Source organism: Pygoscelis adeliae, unplaced genomic scaffold, assembly GCF_000699105.1.
Source record: "Pygoscelis adeliae isolate BGI_AS28 unplaced genomic scaffold, ASM69910v1 Scaffold62, whole genome shotgun sequence".
Taxonomy (NCBI): Eukaryota; Metazoa; Chordata; class Aves; order Sphenisciformes; family Spheniscidae; genus Pygoscelis; species Pygoscelis adeliae.
Genome location: NW_008824401.1, coordinates 7,026,481 through 7,041,693, shown reverse-complemented (window position 1 = coordinate 7,041,693; position 15,213 = coordinate 7,026,481). Strand labels below are relative to the sequence as shown.

Genomic DNA, 15,213 nt, shown 5'->3' with positions numbered 1-15,213 from the left:
TTCCCTACAGAATTTGATCCAGATGCAAAAGGCTCATTACCATTTTCTTGAGAGCCCTAAGCAATATTTTAGTGAAACATATATCAGAGAAATGAAAAATACTTGAACAATCCAGATGTTTCTAAGGTTCTGTGGCAGTTTTATGGCAGTGCCTCCCTGCCCTGAGGCTGCCATTAAAAAAAGCATTGTACACATACATATAGTGAAGATATTTCTTCCCACCCCAAAAACACAAGCCTAAGATACGTTTAAAGCGATAGTCCCTATTATGCAGGAACGTATACTGGGCTTCAAGACTTCTGCACCATATTTTGGGAGATTACCCACTGTTGCTTCCTTTCTTTGAATTCTGTTTTACTTTCAATGAAGAAACTGTCTTGCTCTGCATATTAACGCACGCACAATAACTGAAGATCCAGGAATTTAAGCAATTATAGGGAAACACAAATCACTGATCTATTTAATATAACATTAAGAGGTGTTCTGTGCTGCAAAAGTAATTCTCAGAATGGATGAAGACAGAATGTCTCCTTTCACAAGATACAAACTATCCTTTTATTAATCCTGACATATAAAGGCCTTTTTACAGTTAATTTTGTTGCAGTGCAATTCTCACTAATGCCTTCATACAGTATCAAGGAAAACATTCTACATCGCTGTTACGATAATAACACCAAGTCAGTTTTCATTCCGGACTCAAATCTAACTGTTATTATCCAATAGCCACTTATTTTTCACTAATGTACAACTCACTGCTCCATGCATAAATCCCATTCCTTTACTGTAAACACTGCCTTAGTCAGATGGCCCTCCTGTTGTTCCAGCATGTCTCTGTATTTTTGATGAACTACTATTTCTGTACATAATAAATTCAAACACATAAATACTAGCAAGTCTAGGAAACATAACCCTGCATGCTATTCTTGCAACTCAGACCGCAGTTTCAACACTATGGATCTTCGAAACCTTAGTAATTTGATAGGACAATTCATATTTTAAAACAAAACTGAGTTTAAAAACAACTGCTTTTGTTCTATACCAAGATTTTACTGCCGCCTAGCAAGCAATTTCCCATTTCTGCTTGCTCCTATTTCACCTAGATCTACATATACAGCTGAAGGAGACAGACTTCTCGTAAACAAATCAGTAGGTAATTTTTGAGGCCACCTGCCCTATTAAAAGGATCAGAAACTCTTTCTTTGAGTTTATATAATCTAATTAGTAGACCCCATTTTATAATCTGTAACAATAACAAACTCAGACTTCTAAAAATATTAACCTAAATTCTGACATTATCTAATTTTCCCTAAAAGCATACAGTGATGTTCCAAAATATAATTACAAACACTAACTTTTTCTTTGAAGGAAAAAATATCTTATTTCATCACCTTTATAGAAGTGCTGACTACGAAGAATCTATAAGGATGCAAGTAATTAACATTTCCATTAACAATGACAAATACGTGTTCCCTGCCTAGCCCAGATGAATAGCCATAAATGATAGTACAAGTTAAATGACATATTTATCTAAAACAAGACAGGTAAATTCAAGTTTCCAGAAACAGAACTTTTGGTTAGGACAACAGCTTAATTATCTTACATTTTGAGTTAAGTTGGAGAAAGAAGCTAAGAAGTCAAAGAAGTGCCCTTAACAGAGCTCCACACTGCACTGGAGGAACCACCTGCTGATCTACTATTACAGTACTGCTTAAACAAAAGAAGCATGGTACTGAGTTGTTTTAACATTTAAAAATTGGAAAAACTAAAAAACCAAAAACAAATACAAAAACAAACCAACCAAACCCAAAAAACCCCACACACCAAAACCCAACAGCAAATCAACAAACAGCCCTCCCCCAAAACCAAACAAAATCCAAAAAACAATCAACCAATCAAAAAAAGATTATGTTTGTAAAATTTTCAGAGCAGAATCTGCAGCTATTCAGCAAAGATCATGACAGCGTTCCTCAGGAATCTGCCTTTGCAAGTTCCCAAAACAAAACAAAATCTTGCATGTAAATACTGGATTTGTACGAAAATGGACTCCTAAGAAAACATACTGACAATGAGCTACTATAGTATAGTAGTTCAGGATTTAATCTAAAAAGGAATTCCATGGCACAAAGATTTAAGAATTTAAGACTGCTACTTTCTTCTAGAGATATAATGGAAATGAGTGAATAGAAGAGCCTAAAACTTCCTCAGCATGTAACAATTTCTCAGCTCCTCATAAAACATATTTAAATTAAGCACTAGTAATACATAAGTCTTAAACCCAAAGATTTCCAGCCATACTTACTGGCCATGATAGAATAATATAATAGAAACCTAAAATTTTTAAACAGCTTTTAACATAACATATTCTGATTTGCTGAATTGCTATGAAGAGGTATAAGAAAGAACATAAGCATAAAAGAAAAGGTTTTGAGTTTGTGGGCAATTAAAGGGAAAACAGCATGTTCTTTTTTCTCAGCGGATTTACTAGCAGATGCTTCAGCACACAACAGACAGACCCAGAATTCTTTTAGCCCCTCCAAACTAACCAACAAACTCCACAAAACTACATTTAGGTAGGAAAGAATGGGATTGCCCTTGCTGGCAACAGTCCACACTCAAAGCCAGGCATAACATGAAACTATATCTTAAAAGCAATTTTCCATTGTCCAACTTAAATCTTACGCACTACATACTTGGGAAGTGCTACTTCCAAAAGAATTTATTTTGGAAAGGAACTCCTTCCTGGGACCCCAATCCTACTAACACTTACTCGTATATGCTACGTGCATTTTTCCCCACAGGATCAGAAAATCTCTCTTTTCACAAAATAATTACATTCCATCAATTCTGATCTAGAATAACAACGTGTACTTGAAGCACTTGAATTTGAGGTTTTCATGCAGCAATATTTAGATAAATTAACATGGGAAAAAAATAGTTCGTATATAAACCCAACTTTTCATAACATTTACGCCTCTGGCCTAAAACAGAGAAGACATTCCAAGCAATTTTTAGAAAGAACCACATATTACAGTCTGCAGAGCTGATAAGTATACTAATGCCAGCACAGCTGAGCTCAAACTTGAGTGCCTACAGTCATACCACCGTGGGATTTATGCTGATCAGATTTCATAAACTCATTTCTCAGTGCTATGGGAGATCCCATGCTGCTGCAAGTGCTGAGTTTTGGCTAGAACATAGAACAGGTCCCTTTTTGCACGAGCAGTGATGTTAGCCCAGCTGTATTAAGGCCCTTATACATACCAAAAACAAGCAACCCTCCCCCAGTCATGCATAATGATGTTTTGTGAATAAAATGCATCATACCCAAGTTGAGGGAGGGAGAGTAAAGACCACACGTTTCAGTTCACGTTGACCACTTCAGTCAAACTTGCATGTAAACTCAAAACCAAGTGTTGTTTCACCCACAAGGAGTAGAACAAACTGTACTGTATGACTGGGTTATGGAAATACTTAAGTATTTTCAAAGCCTTGGTTTCAACATAGATAGAATCCTCATTTCATCACTTTCAGTTACTAAATATTACTCATCCTAAAAATCCTTTCAAGTCTGAATTAGGCAAATCATTTTTCACTCTGGGTTTCAACTGTTGTATCATGATATGATGCCTTAGTGCACAGTTGCTGCATTGTATTCTCAAGGCAGTTGCACTAAAATAGGAGGGAGAGTTTCACATATTTTTGTGACTCCTAGAATTTCTTCTAGTGTCAAAGACTAGATGAGTGTCTCATAAATCTTAGATAGTGTTTCAGTAAAATATCAGATAGTGTTACTGTACACAAAGACGACTCCCTGGAGAGGTCTGAAAAATTACTCCATTTGCTTTTGCTGAAGTTCACAGTACAAATTCAATGACTGATGCAAACTAACACTCCTCCACTTGCCAACTTCATCATAAAGCTCAGGAGTCAAAGGAGCGAGGAAGGCAATACAAAGCTGCCAGTGTATTTCAGTCATGCATTTTTGGGAAGTGCTAAACATGGCTTGACAGCATATCTCCTAGCATCAGTTCTGCTGGCAGGTATCCTCCATTTTTAGAGCCTACCATCAAACAGTGTCAAAAGTCTGATGTTTACAAAGCCTTGAAAACAGATGCTCCACTTCGAGTTAATAATCTGATTTAATCAATATAATGATGGAAATTTTGTGGTTCTACCACCTAATGTCTTTCAACTTTTATTACAAACCCACAAGCCAGAAGGCACTCAGCTGAATAAACACAATAGGCACCATGTTACTATTCTGATATGCTATGAATCATATACAAATTATGCTTTAGCAAGTTAGAATCTACAAGGCAAGCCTGTAGCTTGCTCTCTCCTATTCACAACTCATGACATATGAATGCACTAACTGTAGAGTCTCAGTACCACATCAGTAACTGACAAATGTGTAAAGCAAAAATGAATTATAGGTCTTTTTATACAGATAAGGATAAAGAAACAAAAAAAATCAAGAAATAATTCTAAATGAAACTATTAAGAGACAACAACTTGATTAACTATTCTTCCAGAGTCATTCATTATATGAAATAAAAATTCATCATCACTGTGCACAACTGCACAAATATCCACTAATCAACAGGTAAAAAAAATCCAAAGAAATAAATTTAGGCTACAAATCCCATTATTTGCATCAACTTGGGGGATGTTTACAAGTTTTGTTTTAAATACTTGGCTGTTTCCAACAGACTGAATGAAACCTAAACAAAAATATTTTTTAAAAGTGTCCTACTCTCGTACACTCCTAACAAGTGACATATTCTATTAAAAATACAGCAGGGTATAAGCAGATTACTAGTACAAAATAAAACACATTTTGCAGACTGCACCATTCTGCATGAAGATTAACTCTACCCCAGCAAAAACCAGCACATATACATGCCATTGTAATATAAAAGTTTAACTATAGAGCCACCTGTCCCTTGGACTCCCTTTTATTAATACAGCTTTTTCTTATGGACAGTTTCAATTCCAGAAGTACAAAGGCAGCTCTTCACAGGTCATTTCTTCAGGGCTTACTCCAAATTGTGTGTCAACCAAAAATGCTAGCATTTTGCCCTCTTTTGAAGCACTTAGCTTGCTGTTTTCACTTAGCTTTGGTAAGTTGCAAGTCCAGTACTAATTTTAACAGTGGATAATTTTAACAGTGTAAATACCTAAGTTGCAAGTACAGTGCCGATTTTAACATTGTAAATACCTCTCACTGGATCGAGATGTCTAATACAGTTCCTTTTTATTCTTTGCTTTAATAGTAAAGTGTTTCTTCTTACAGTATCAGGAGTTGTGCTCTGAACCTACTTTTCATTTATTTTATCAGAAAGCTTGAAGAGCAGAATGACCCTTTTTTTATTCAGCAATCACATTAGACCTTTTAAGCATGTTAGACATATCTACCCTTCTGTGCAAAGAAATACTTGAAAAATATGACTTGTCAAAATTACTATCACAACAAGTGACAGTAGCAAAGACACCTGATATTGCTTGATGCTAGTAAGCCTGCCCACCACAGCCCAAAGGCTCAGTGTTCTGGTTCAAGAGCAAGTTCAGGTATCACAGAAGTATTGACAAACTTGTGTGTTTGACTTCAGAAAAATCCAGCACAGAGGAGAGAAGGTAGACAAGAGACACATAATATAAATGGAAAGCATTAATAAGTATGTCTTAAAAGCTCCTCCTTTTAATGGGACAATTTAAACTGCATAGTCATTCACGCATGCACAGCCACTGCTACTGAGAGTTCACTTTCTTTAAGCCAAACATTCAGAGAAAACTGTACAATTATCAGCTATATTTCCTCCCCCAAGATTTACTCTCTGGAAGGGGTGGCACCATTCAGACTTGTAAGCTGCCTATTTTAAAAGGAACAGATAACAAGTCTCCTTATTTGTCCTCCTCTAAACCAGTCCAGAACTATTCTATCTGTACACATGTTAAAACTTAAATTTTCTTCCACATCGGCTTAGTTGTGGAATCTTTCACAACATCAAACCAACAGGGGTCTGTTTAGTATTTTAAGTTTGTGAGTATTCTGGAGCAAAAGTAAGCAGCCATTCTGCAGTTTTTGCTTTCTGGTGTCCTCTGGCCCAGTTGTTCTCTGACAGACTGGCAGTGTTTCTTGTCAGAAAGCATCAACTGGGCTCATTGCAGTCTTTAAAAAACAAACAAACAAAACACCCGACACCCTGCTCGCTAGATTTTATTGAGACTAAGGACTATCCACATTTTAGAAGTTCAACTTCAGGTTCGGATTCTGTCCTTTCACGTTTCTCATCTACCTTGAACTGGCTTCTGCAGACATCTAGTGCTGCAATCAGCACTCTGAAAAGCCCTTAACAGAAAACTGCTGTGTGCAGTGAGATCCTCCATCAGCAACTGGCTGGAATAAAAGCACAACCGTCTATGCTTTGGCATGGTATGTTTCACCGAACACAGTATGGATGTTCATTTTTATTAAAAGAGAACATTAATTTGGGGACGAAAAAGGGAGCAGTCACCAGTTGCACGTTGCACATGAACTGGATTAGGGGCCTGATTTCTTCCTTCCCCCTTCTATTTCAAGACTAGAAAGGGGTCTACCTTTACCGGTGAAGCAGTTACACCTGAATATTTTTGCTGTTTGAGAATTTTATGGTTAGTTTTCATTCAGTCTGTTGGATGACCGGGAATGAGAAATCACTATTGTCTGTATACTTGGGAAACAAGAACAGACTTACTGAAGTTGACAAGTTACCAAAGTTTCAAGAGTCTTAGAATAAGTGCAGTCTTAAAAGGCACAGAAAAAGTGCCCCTAAACCTTTCTAATTTCAAAGCTCTTCAAGCAGACATTTATTTTAGAGTACAACAAAATAACTCGATTGAGTTCTGAGCTGATAGAGCAGCACAGCACAGTTAAGGAACCTCTTTAAATATAGTAACTAAAGCCATGCTTAGTCTTTCATTAAAGACAAAAAACAGTGAAAGATTTGCGTAAAAAAGCCTAGGAAGACATAAAAACATACACAAATCATAATTGCATACCTAAGATATGAAACAGATCCATTGTACTTCTCAATTACCAACCTGGCAGGCTGAAATTACTCTACTTATGTCCCAAGCCATAATTCAGCACTACTTGAACCATGCATAATAAGAATGTCCCTCTATTTGCAAAGCTTTTAAAAACAGAGCCCTTAAAGAAGCATAAAAAAAAGGAGAAAAGGTTGATAAATCAGCTTCCTAGTGACTACGTTAGAAGTTTCCTTTTTAATAAAACATGAAAAAGGTACACACCTTCTCCTTCGCCCACTTCAGCACGATCTGGCTTTGTTTCTTTGTGCTGTCCTTCTGCCACTTTCACTGCCACTGCTCTGCAAATAGCTCCCAGCTTCCGATCCAGAGAGCGCACTCCTGCCTCTCTAGTGTATCTAGCGTAGAGACAATTGTTTTACTGGTGGATATTCTTTGTAAGAGCGATTTCTTTTGAATGTAAACACACTTTCTTTTTAAAAATACATCCAAATAAAATGAGATGAGAAAGGCAGCGAGACCTTGGGCCACTCTAATAAACAGGAAAAAATGGTCATGTGCTTTTATCAAAATAATTGTGGTTTGCTGATAAAATTGTAAAGAAAGACAAACTACTAAGTGGGAAGAAGACATGACTAACACTTGGTATCAAACGTCAGTGAAATGCTAAACAGTGCTCCAGTAGCACTGAGCTCTTCTCAGATGCATAAAAATTAAAAGGAAAAACTATTTTAAAACTCAAAATATAGTTCACTGAAAGTTGAGGAACTGACTGTAAAAGAATGTTTTCTCTTAGTCTATGAATTAAAAAGAAACACTGGACAATAACACTCACTAAAAGCCAAAATGTTGTTCCTGGTCACAAAATACTTCAATTCATTGAATAACGATACAGTTTTTCCATTGGAAATGAGCTAGTTTTAAGTCCAAAAGATGTTCTGATCAATATCTTTGTTCTAATGTCCAACAAAAAAAATTGTTCTAATTACTACAAGCTATTTAAAAAAACCCACATTTTTATTTTTTTAACCTAATTCCATTTTTTAAACAAATGTGGCCCATCAAGTCACAAGAAACAAAATGGTAATTTCCATTTTTTCTATGAAAGTGACAGAAATAAAACTTCATTCTTTAAAATAAAGGTTGTCTGCTGCCAAGACCATGGCTTCACACACTGAACACTGCAGCAATACTAGCTTCAAGTGTTTCTGTTTATTCGTAGTGCCTTGACAGTTGTGTCAACACAACTGATTGTGAGCCACACTCTGAGAGCCAGAGCAAGGAATTCTCTAGAGAAGGAAGGATGATTCAGTTTAGACAGCAGAGCCAGACAGAGCTCAGGAAAGAGCAATTCCATAAATTACCAATTGTTGAACTTCTGAAGCTATTAAGGACAACAGATCTTAAGAAATGGTTTGTGTTATCACTTTATAAATAATTTACCAGTTACCAGAAAAATAAGTTATTTAAACTTAAAGCAATGAATAACAGATTTACCTGGTAATTATGTCCAAAGTGGTTACTTGTGGAATCTGTATTTGCTGTGGAGTCAGGCCATGTTGTTCAAGCTGTTTAGGAATCAAGTGTCTATGTGCAATTTCAATTTTTTCTTCTTGTGTGTATCCTTCAAAAGAAAAAGCATATGTTTACTAATCTTTTTGCTTATACGCTACAATATAATCAAATTTCCTACCATTTATAATTGTACCCGATTGCATTTAATAAAAAGAACCCAGCTATAATTTAAAAGGCTGTTGGTATGATACTTTGTGATTACACATAACTTCATGTGAACAAGAAGAATAGAATTTTAGTGTTTCAAAGATCCCTTTCTTCATTGGAATCTTAAAAAGATGCATCAGCCAACAGCCAGTTAGAATACAAACACACCAATTAGTGAAAATATTGTTACAGAATGTATCAATGTATGTCCACATACCTGGAACTGAATTTTCCTAAGTGCAATGCTAAATTTCATTCTCAAGACAGAGGCCCTAAGGGAGGCATCCTGACTAGTCTCTTTTAACGATTCTGGCCATTCAGTCTAGGTTCCTGGCAGGCTTACCTTAAGGAACTGCTTTTCATTTCAGGAAAAACACCCCAACATTGTTTAAGGACTTGCAATAGCCACTTTAATGAAAACACCGTAGTGTTACCTGGAACTTGAATAATTTCCATTCTGTCCAGCAAAGCAGGTGGGATAGTAGCTGTAGTGTTGGCTGTAGCTATAAAAAGGACTTGGGACAGATCAAAGGCTACGTTTAAGTAGTGATCGGTGAAACTGTGATTTTGTTCCGGATCCAAGACCTTAACAAAAGTGAACACAAAATTGATGCAGTTGTTCAATTAGAAGTAAATAAAATATGCACATTTTTATTATATTCCATTTGGATCTGTCATATCTGACTTTACATTCATAAAATGTTATGAATATTACTAAAGCCTGACCCTCAATATCCTGCCTCGCTCTGATTACTCTGTAACTACATTCCACACCACATGCAAAAAAAAAAGTTGTTTCCCCGTTAGTTCTTTTTACCCTTTTCTAAAGATGGCTGCAGCATTTCTCCAATCATCAAGTACCTTCTGTAAGCTATCTTCAAGACCTTTCACACATGTTAGAGAGTGGCCTTTCAAGGACTCGAACACCCTTGGAAAAGCAGCCCACGTGGTCCTATGGACTTGTACGAGTAGAATTCTCTCAAGTAATCCCTGACGCCAATCCTCATCTACTGCTGGTAGCTCTTCTTACTCTAAGCACACCAACCTGAGAGATCTCACTGCGAAGACCAAGGGGAAGAACATAGATTATCTCAGCCTTATCTGCTGTCACTAAATCACCTGCCCGACTCATTCAGCTTTATCCAGCATTTTACTACTAATGCAGTAGTAGAAGCTCTTCTTATTGCCCATGACATCCCATGGAAGTCTTGACTCTAGGTGAGCCCTGGCTTTCCTAACACAATCTTTGCATTTTTCTTTTTTTCCAAAATTTTGTGATAAAAAAAACAGAGACAAAATTAAACAAGCACTGAAGAATAACAACACACAGTCTACCAACCTAAAAAATTTACTGCACAAGTAGAACTATGGCTTAAATAACAGTGTTGTGTTCCTACTGCTTTTAGTACTACTTATGTGTGCAAATGCAACACTTGCATATATTTAAGCTATTACTTGAATAAGCTGTTCTTCTGCATTAGGTGATAAATATTCTATATATGTGGGTCATGAGTGTACTAAGGTGCTGTCTTGTAGTTTTTTTAACAGTGCTGAAAATTGGAAGTTCATTGTATATAGCAATCTACACTTGGCTTCTATATCACCACCCATGAACCATCTTCATTCCACCCCCCCTTAAAGTACTGCCACACTTTTCCTTCCCAAATGATGAATTATCAATGCTACACCGACATGAATAATTCTCATGTTACAAATAATGGGCCCTATGCATCTCCTGAGAAATAGCACACTGCTGTCAAATTAATTTATCTGCCTATACCCAAATGAATGCACCCCTTGCCTTAGCCACTTGAATTATAGCCAAGAACAGTGTCGATAATTCTGAAAATCTGAATTTGATCACTTCTTAGATGGTTGTGAAAGAAACAATTCTGACTTTTCATTACTCTTAAATTCTGTTAAGTCATTGAAAAGTTAAAAATCTTTAGAACAGAAGTGTTTTATGATCACAGCAAACTAGCAAAATACTTTTTGTACGGAATGCCAGAAACACAGCAGAATTTTAAAAACAGAACAATTTCTGATTTTAAAGTACTGCACAGATTTAAGACTAATATTTGGCAATGTATTGCAACTGTAATAAAATACAAGTTATACGTTTCCCTTAACAGTGAAATCTTAAAACGTACTGAAGCATATGCCTAAATTCTAAAACTAAGGTTGGAACTCAATGAATGCTATTGTTCATTGGCTATAAGCTATTCAAAAGCTTCTTTTCTTACCCTCTTCAGCAGGCAGCTGCTATCATTTACTCCCTTCTGTACTGATGAAGGCAAAAGCCTTGAAGTATCCTGACTAGCCATGTACACTGATGCATAATTCAATCAGAGTTATAGTGTCTCTTACCTCAACTAGTCCTACAATCTAGCCCTAAAATGTAGGGGGACACAACAATAGGCAGTGTATCCAAGCACAGCATCTACAAACTGTCTTCAAAGAAAGTAGATCTATACCAAATATTAGTCTCCCATTCAAAGTCTACTCTTGCAAATTTTTCAGAACTGATTTAAACAGCAAATCCTAATTCAACTTACCCCCCCCTTTTTTTTTTTTTACACATCGGTAACACAGTATTTCCACAAAATTCCAGTCTATTAGCTGAAGCATTTGCAACTACTTCCAAAGATATTGAAAAATAATGTATTCTGACAGACCAAGGTGGTTTTTTTATAACATTTATCTACACACATTTATCTCTTTCTTCTTCTAGTCTGCAACTAGAAATCCTTACGAATCCTACTGACTGCTAAGCTGGTGATTATAATATTATTTACAAAGATACACAAAATATTGATGCTGTACTCACGAGCAAACAATACTATCCAATAAAGGTAACAGAAACTGTAATCAAACCCAACTCAGATTGTATCAAAAAATGAATTATCTGAGATTTTCTACAAGGGCTAGAGTTTCTCTAATAATTCTTTGACACAGTAACCATTTCTTAAAATAAGACATAAAACAATATCATGCCTATGCATTTAAAACAGATTTTCCAAAGCAAATAGAACTGTTCTTCAGCTAGGTATCTGTGCTAAAGTTCAAGTTCAAAAGTTTTCAAAGATATTCAACTAATACAAAAATATTAAGTACAAAAAGAACATTCAGTGAACAAAACATCTTGGTTAATTCATGGCCGACAGCTCACATGCATACAAAGGCTTCTCTGTACCAGCTTTTTATTACCAGAAAATCCAGAATAAGTTCCATGAACACTTAATTGCCTGGCTATGCTCCTGGTCTAATTTCCCTGCATACAAATACTCACTATCAGGCACTTGGATCCATTTCTGTTTTCTTCTGTTTTAAACAGAGGTCATCTAAATTTAGACTAAAACATTCCCTTGCTGATGAACAGTAACTGGAAATAGGAAGACATTCCGTTTTGCTTAAGCAACAACTCTGCAGAAGCACTAGAACTCAACATATCCGGCAATTATAAAACATCAAGCTTTGCTTCCAAGCTTACAGGGTATGGCAATTTTCTTCTTGAATATATCCCACTGTAGACAGTCAGTGAGAATCTAACACACCTGAACATTAAGGAAAAAAGGATGTGCCTTTTATACTTAATTATGACACTTACCAAACAAGAAGCAGCAGTCTGAAAAACAAATGTGCCAGTTAGGTGACCACTTACTATTGTTTGTTCTCCTACAGAATAGCCACCTTTGCTCATTCCAGATGGACTTTCCAACAATGTAAACCACAAAAAGCCGATGAAAATTAAGCTGTTATGTCCAGGCATGAGTTCTCCATTAGAAGAGGTAAAGCACCTGCTTCAGGATGTTTAGACAGCAGTAAAGGGATATACAGATCTCACATGGGAGCAGCCCAGGCATGGTTAATAGAGCAATTACTTCTCCAGATGCAACTAATGGTCAATTAGCAATGACTCACATAAAGACTGCAGCCCAAGCGGACAGTTGGAAGCTAACCTGACGAGCCTCAGCTGGAATAATCCATGGCAGGAGCTGAGTTGAATAGCACTGAGAATGTGGTTTTAAAACACAGAACACAGAAACATCCTAAAGCAGCAGTAAAGTACCAAAAATTCAAACACAAATAATTAAAAAATAAATTAGTTTCATTTGCCCTCACACACTTGACATGATAGAAGAACAGAAATACTAATTCTCTATTGCAAGACAGGGAATGAAAAATAGATTAAAAGAAACAGCAAAGGTTGAATAAAATTAACAATATTAATGTACAGATCTGAATTCATGATTGGAATGCTTCCAAAAAAAGTTATTCTCTTTCCAAGAAATGCCAAATCATTGCTTCATTAGATTTTGACTGCCTAGCAAACAACAGTCAGCTAGCTAACAAAACCTGATTTTCAGGTATTTTTTATCCATGCATTGACTAGATTCAGGCCAGCTTAGTTCAATAGGTAAAGGAGAAATGACAGAAGAAATATCAGCAAACTCAGAAATAGAGCTCATTACCATTAACAGCAAAGAGTAAATAAAATCCTGCAAGTGAAAAAGAAAATGCATTTGAATATTTGTTACATTCCCCTGCTTGTTCTCCTTGCACTTAGAGGCTTTTCATGTACCCTAGAAATGTGTACTACACACTTGAGAAATACACAGGTAAAGGACCATTAACTGTCATTTTTAAAAGCTAAAAAAGTGAAGCCATGGTATTTTCTAGCACATTTATATTATTACTAGTTCATGTTAACATGCAAAGATCAAAACAGAGCTCTCAAACCATAGCCTGTTCATATGTTGATTTTCAAAGAACTAGTTGGCCTTGTCAAAACAGTAATTTTACACTATCTAGCAGGAAGAAAATAATGATGTTTGTAGAATGTCAATTGACATTTCATTTGCAGAAAGTCATACAGCATACAGATGAGCTCATGACACCTTAATTTAAGTAGCATTTTTCATATTCAAATCACTGTATTAAGCACTGTCAGTCAAAAAGAGTCATTAGAATGACTCTGTTAGCAAGTATTACCAGAACCACTTTCATCCCCACCTACAACCGCCCAGTTACAGAAGTTACCACGCCTTAAGTCTGACAACTGAGGTGCTTCTAGGATTATGCCCTAAATTGTTTCAGTGAAAGCGAGCCACACTAGTTCAAAAAATTTGGATAAATATCTTTTACTAACCCAACTCCTTTTGACTGAAACAGGTAAAGAACAATCACAGAAGCAGTTCAGCTGAAACAGTGATAGGATGGTAGCCCCTACAGCCATAGAGAACATAAAAGAGAGGTAGACAGTGTAAAAATACAGCAGTATAAAGAAATTCTAAATGTGCACAATACCAAAACCATTAAGTGCACTAGTGCTACATCTGCTCTGGACAGCCTCAAGCGTTTCAGCCTAGCCCAGCCTTGCTGTGCCACTACCTTCCTCATCATCAGTGCTAGCACAGGAAGATGTACGCAGCCTTCTGCACTAAGATGCTGGGGAAGGGCAATGCTCTCTGTGTCTTTCCCATAACTGAGGAGACACTCCTTCCTCTCTCCAGCAAACTGCTAGAATAAAACCACTGAACATGCAAGTCAGTGGAAGAAGGAATTGAACTGGGATATCATTGTGTATCATACTCCAGGGAAAAAGAAGGCAGAAAGAAGGTTCTGGCAACTCATTACCGCTCTCTGCTACAGACTCCTCTGATACATGAAGCCTGCAAGGCATAGGTCTCAATTCACCTTCTTCATAACCACTCAGATTTTAGCCTCATGAAATCCCACCAATTAACCTAATGAATAACATAGAATCATAGAATAGTTTGGGTTGGAAGGGACCTCTAAAGGCCATCTAGTCCAACCCCCCTGCCGTGGGCAGGGACATCTTCAACTAGATCAGGCTGCTCAGAGCCCCGTCCGGTCTGACCTGGAATGTTTCCAGGGATGGGGCAGCCACCAGCTCTCGGGGCAACCTGTGCCAGTGCTTCACCACCCTCAGCGTAAAAAATTTCTTCCTTCTATCTAGCCCAAATCTACCCCCCTTTAGTTTAAAGCCATTCCCCCTTGTCCTGTCGCAACAGGCCCTGCTAAAAAGTTTGCCCCCATCTTCTTTATAAGCCCCCTTTAAGTACTGATAGGCTGCAATAAGGTCTTAAGGTCTCCCCAAAGCCTTCTCTTCTCTAGGCTGAACAACCCCAACTCTCCCAGCCTTTCTTCAGAGGAGAGGTGTTCCATCCCCCTGATCATTTTTGTTGCCCTCTTCTGGACCCGCTCCAGCAGGTTCGTGTCTTTCCTATGCTGAGGGCTCCAGAGCTGGGTGCAGGACTGCAGGTGGGGTCTCACCAGAGCAGAGTAGAGGGGCAGAATCCCCTCCCTCGACCTGCTGGCCACGCTTCTTTTGATGCAGCCCAGGATATAATTGGCCTTCTGGGCTGCGAGCGCACATTGCTGGCTCATGTCCAGCTTTTCATCCACCAGTACCCCCAAGTCCTTCTCGGCAGGGCTGCTCTC

The 15,213-nt window shown here is 37.3% G+C and overlaps 1 protein-coding gene across 1 annotated transcript in view; it reads right to left on the bottom strand.

Annotated features, from left to right (window-relative positions):
• LONP2 (lon peptidase 2, peroxisomal) overlaps positions 1-15,213 on the bottom strand; it is a 144,088-nt gene that overhangs the window by 14,965 nt on the left and 113,910 nt on the right. The window contains 3 exon segments of the mRNA XM_009320342.1: positions 7,291-7,424; positions 8,524-8,650; positions 9,183-9,333. Of these exon segments, the coding sequence (XP_009318617.1) occupies positions 7,291-7,424; positions 8,524-8,650; positions 9,183-9,333 (412 nt within the window).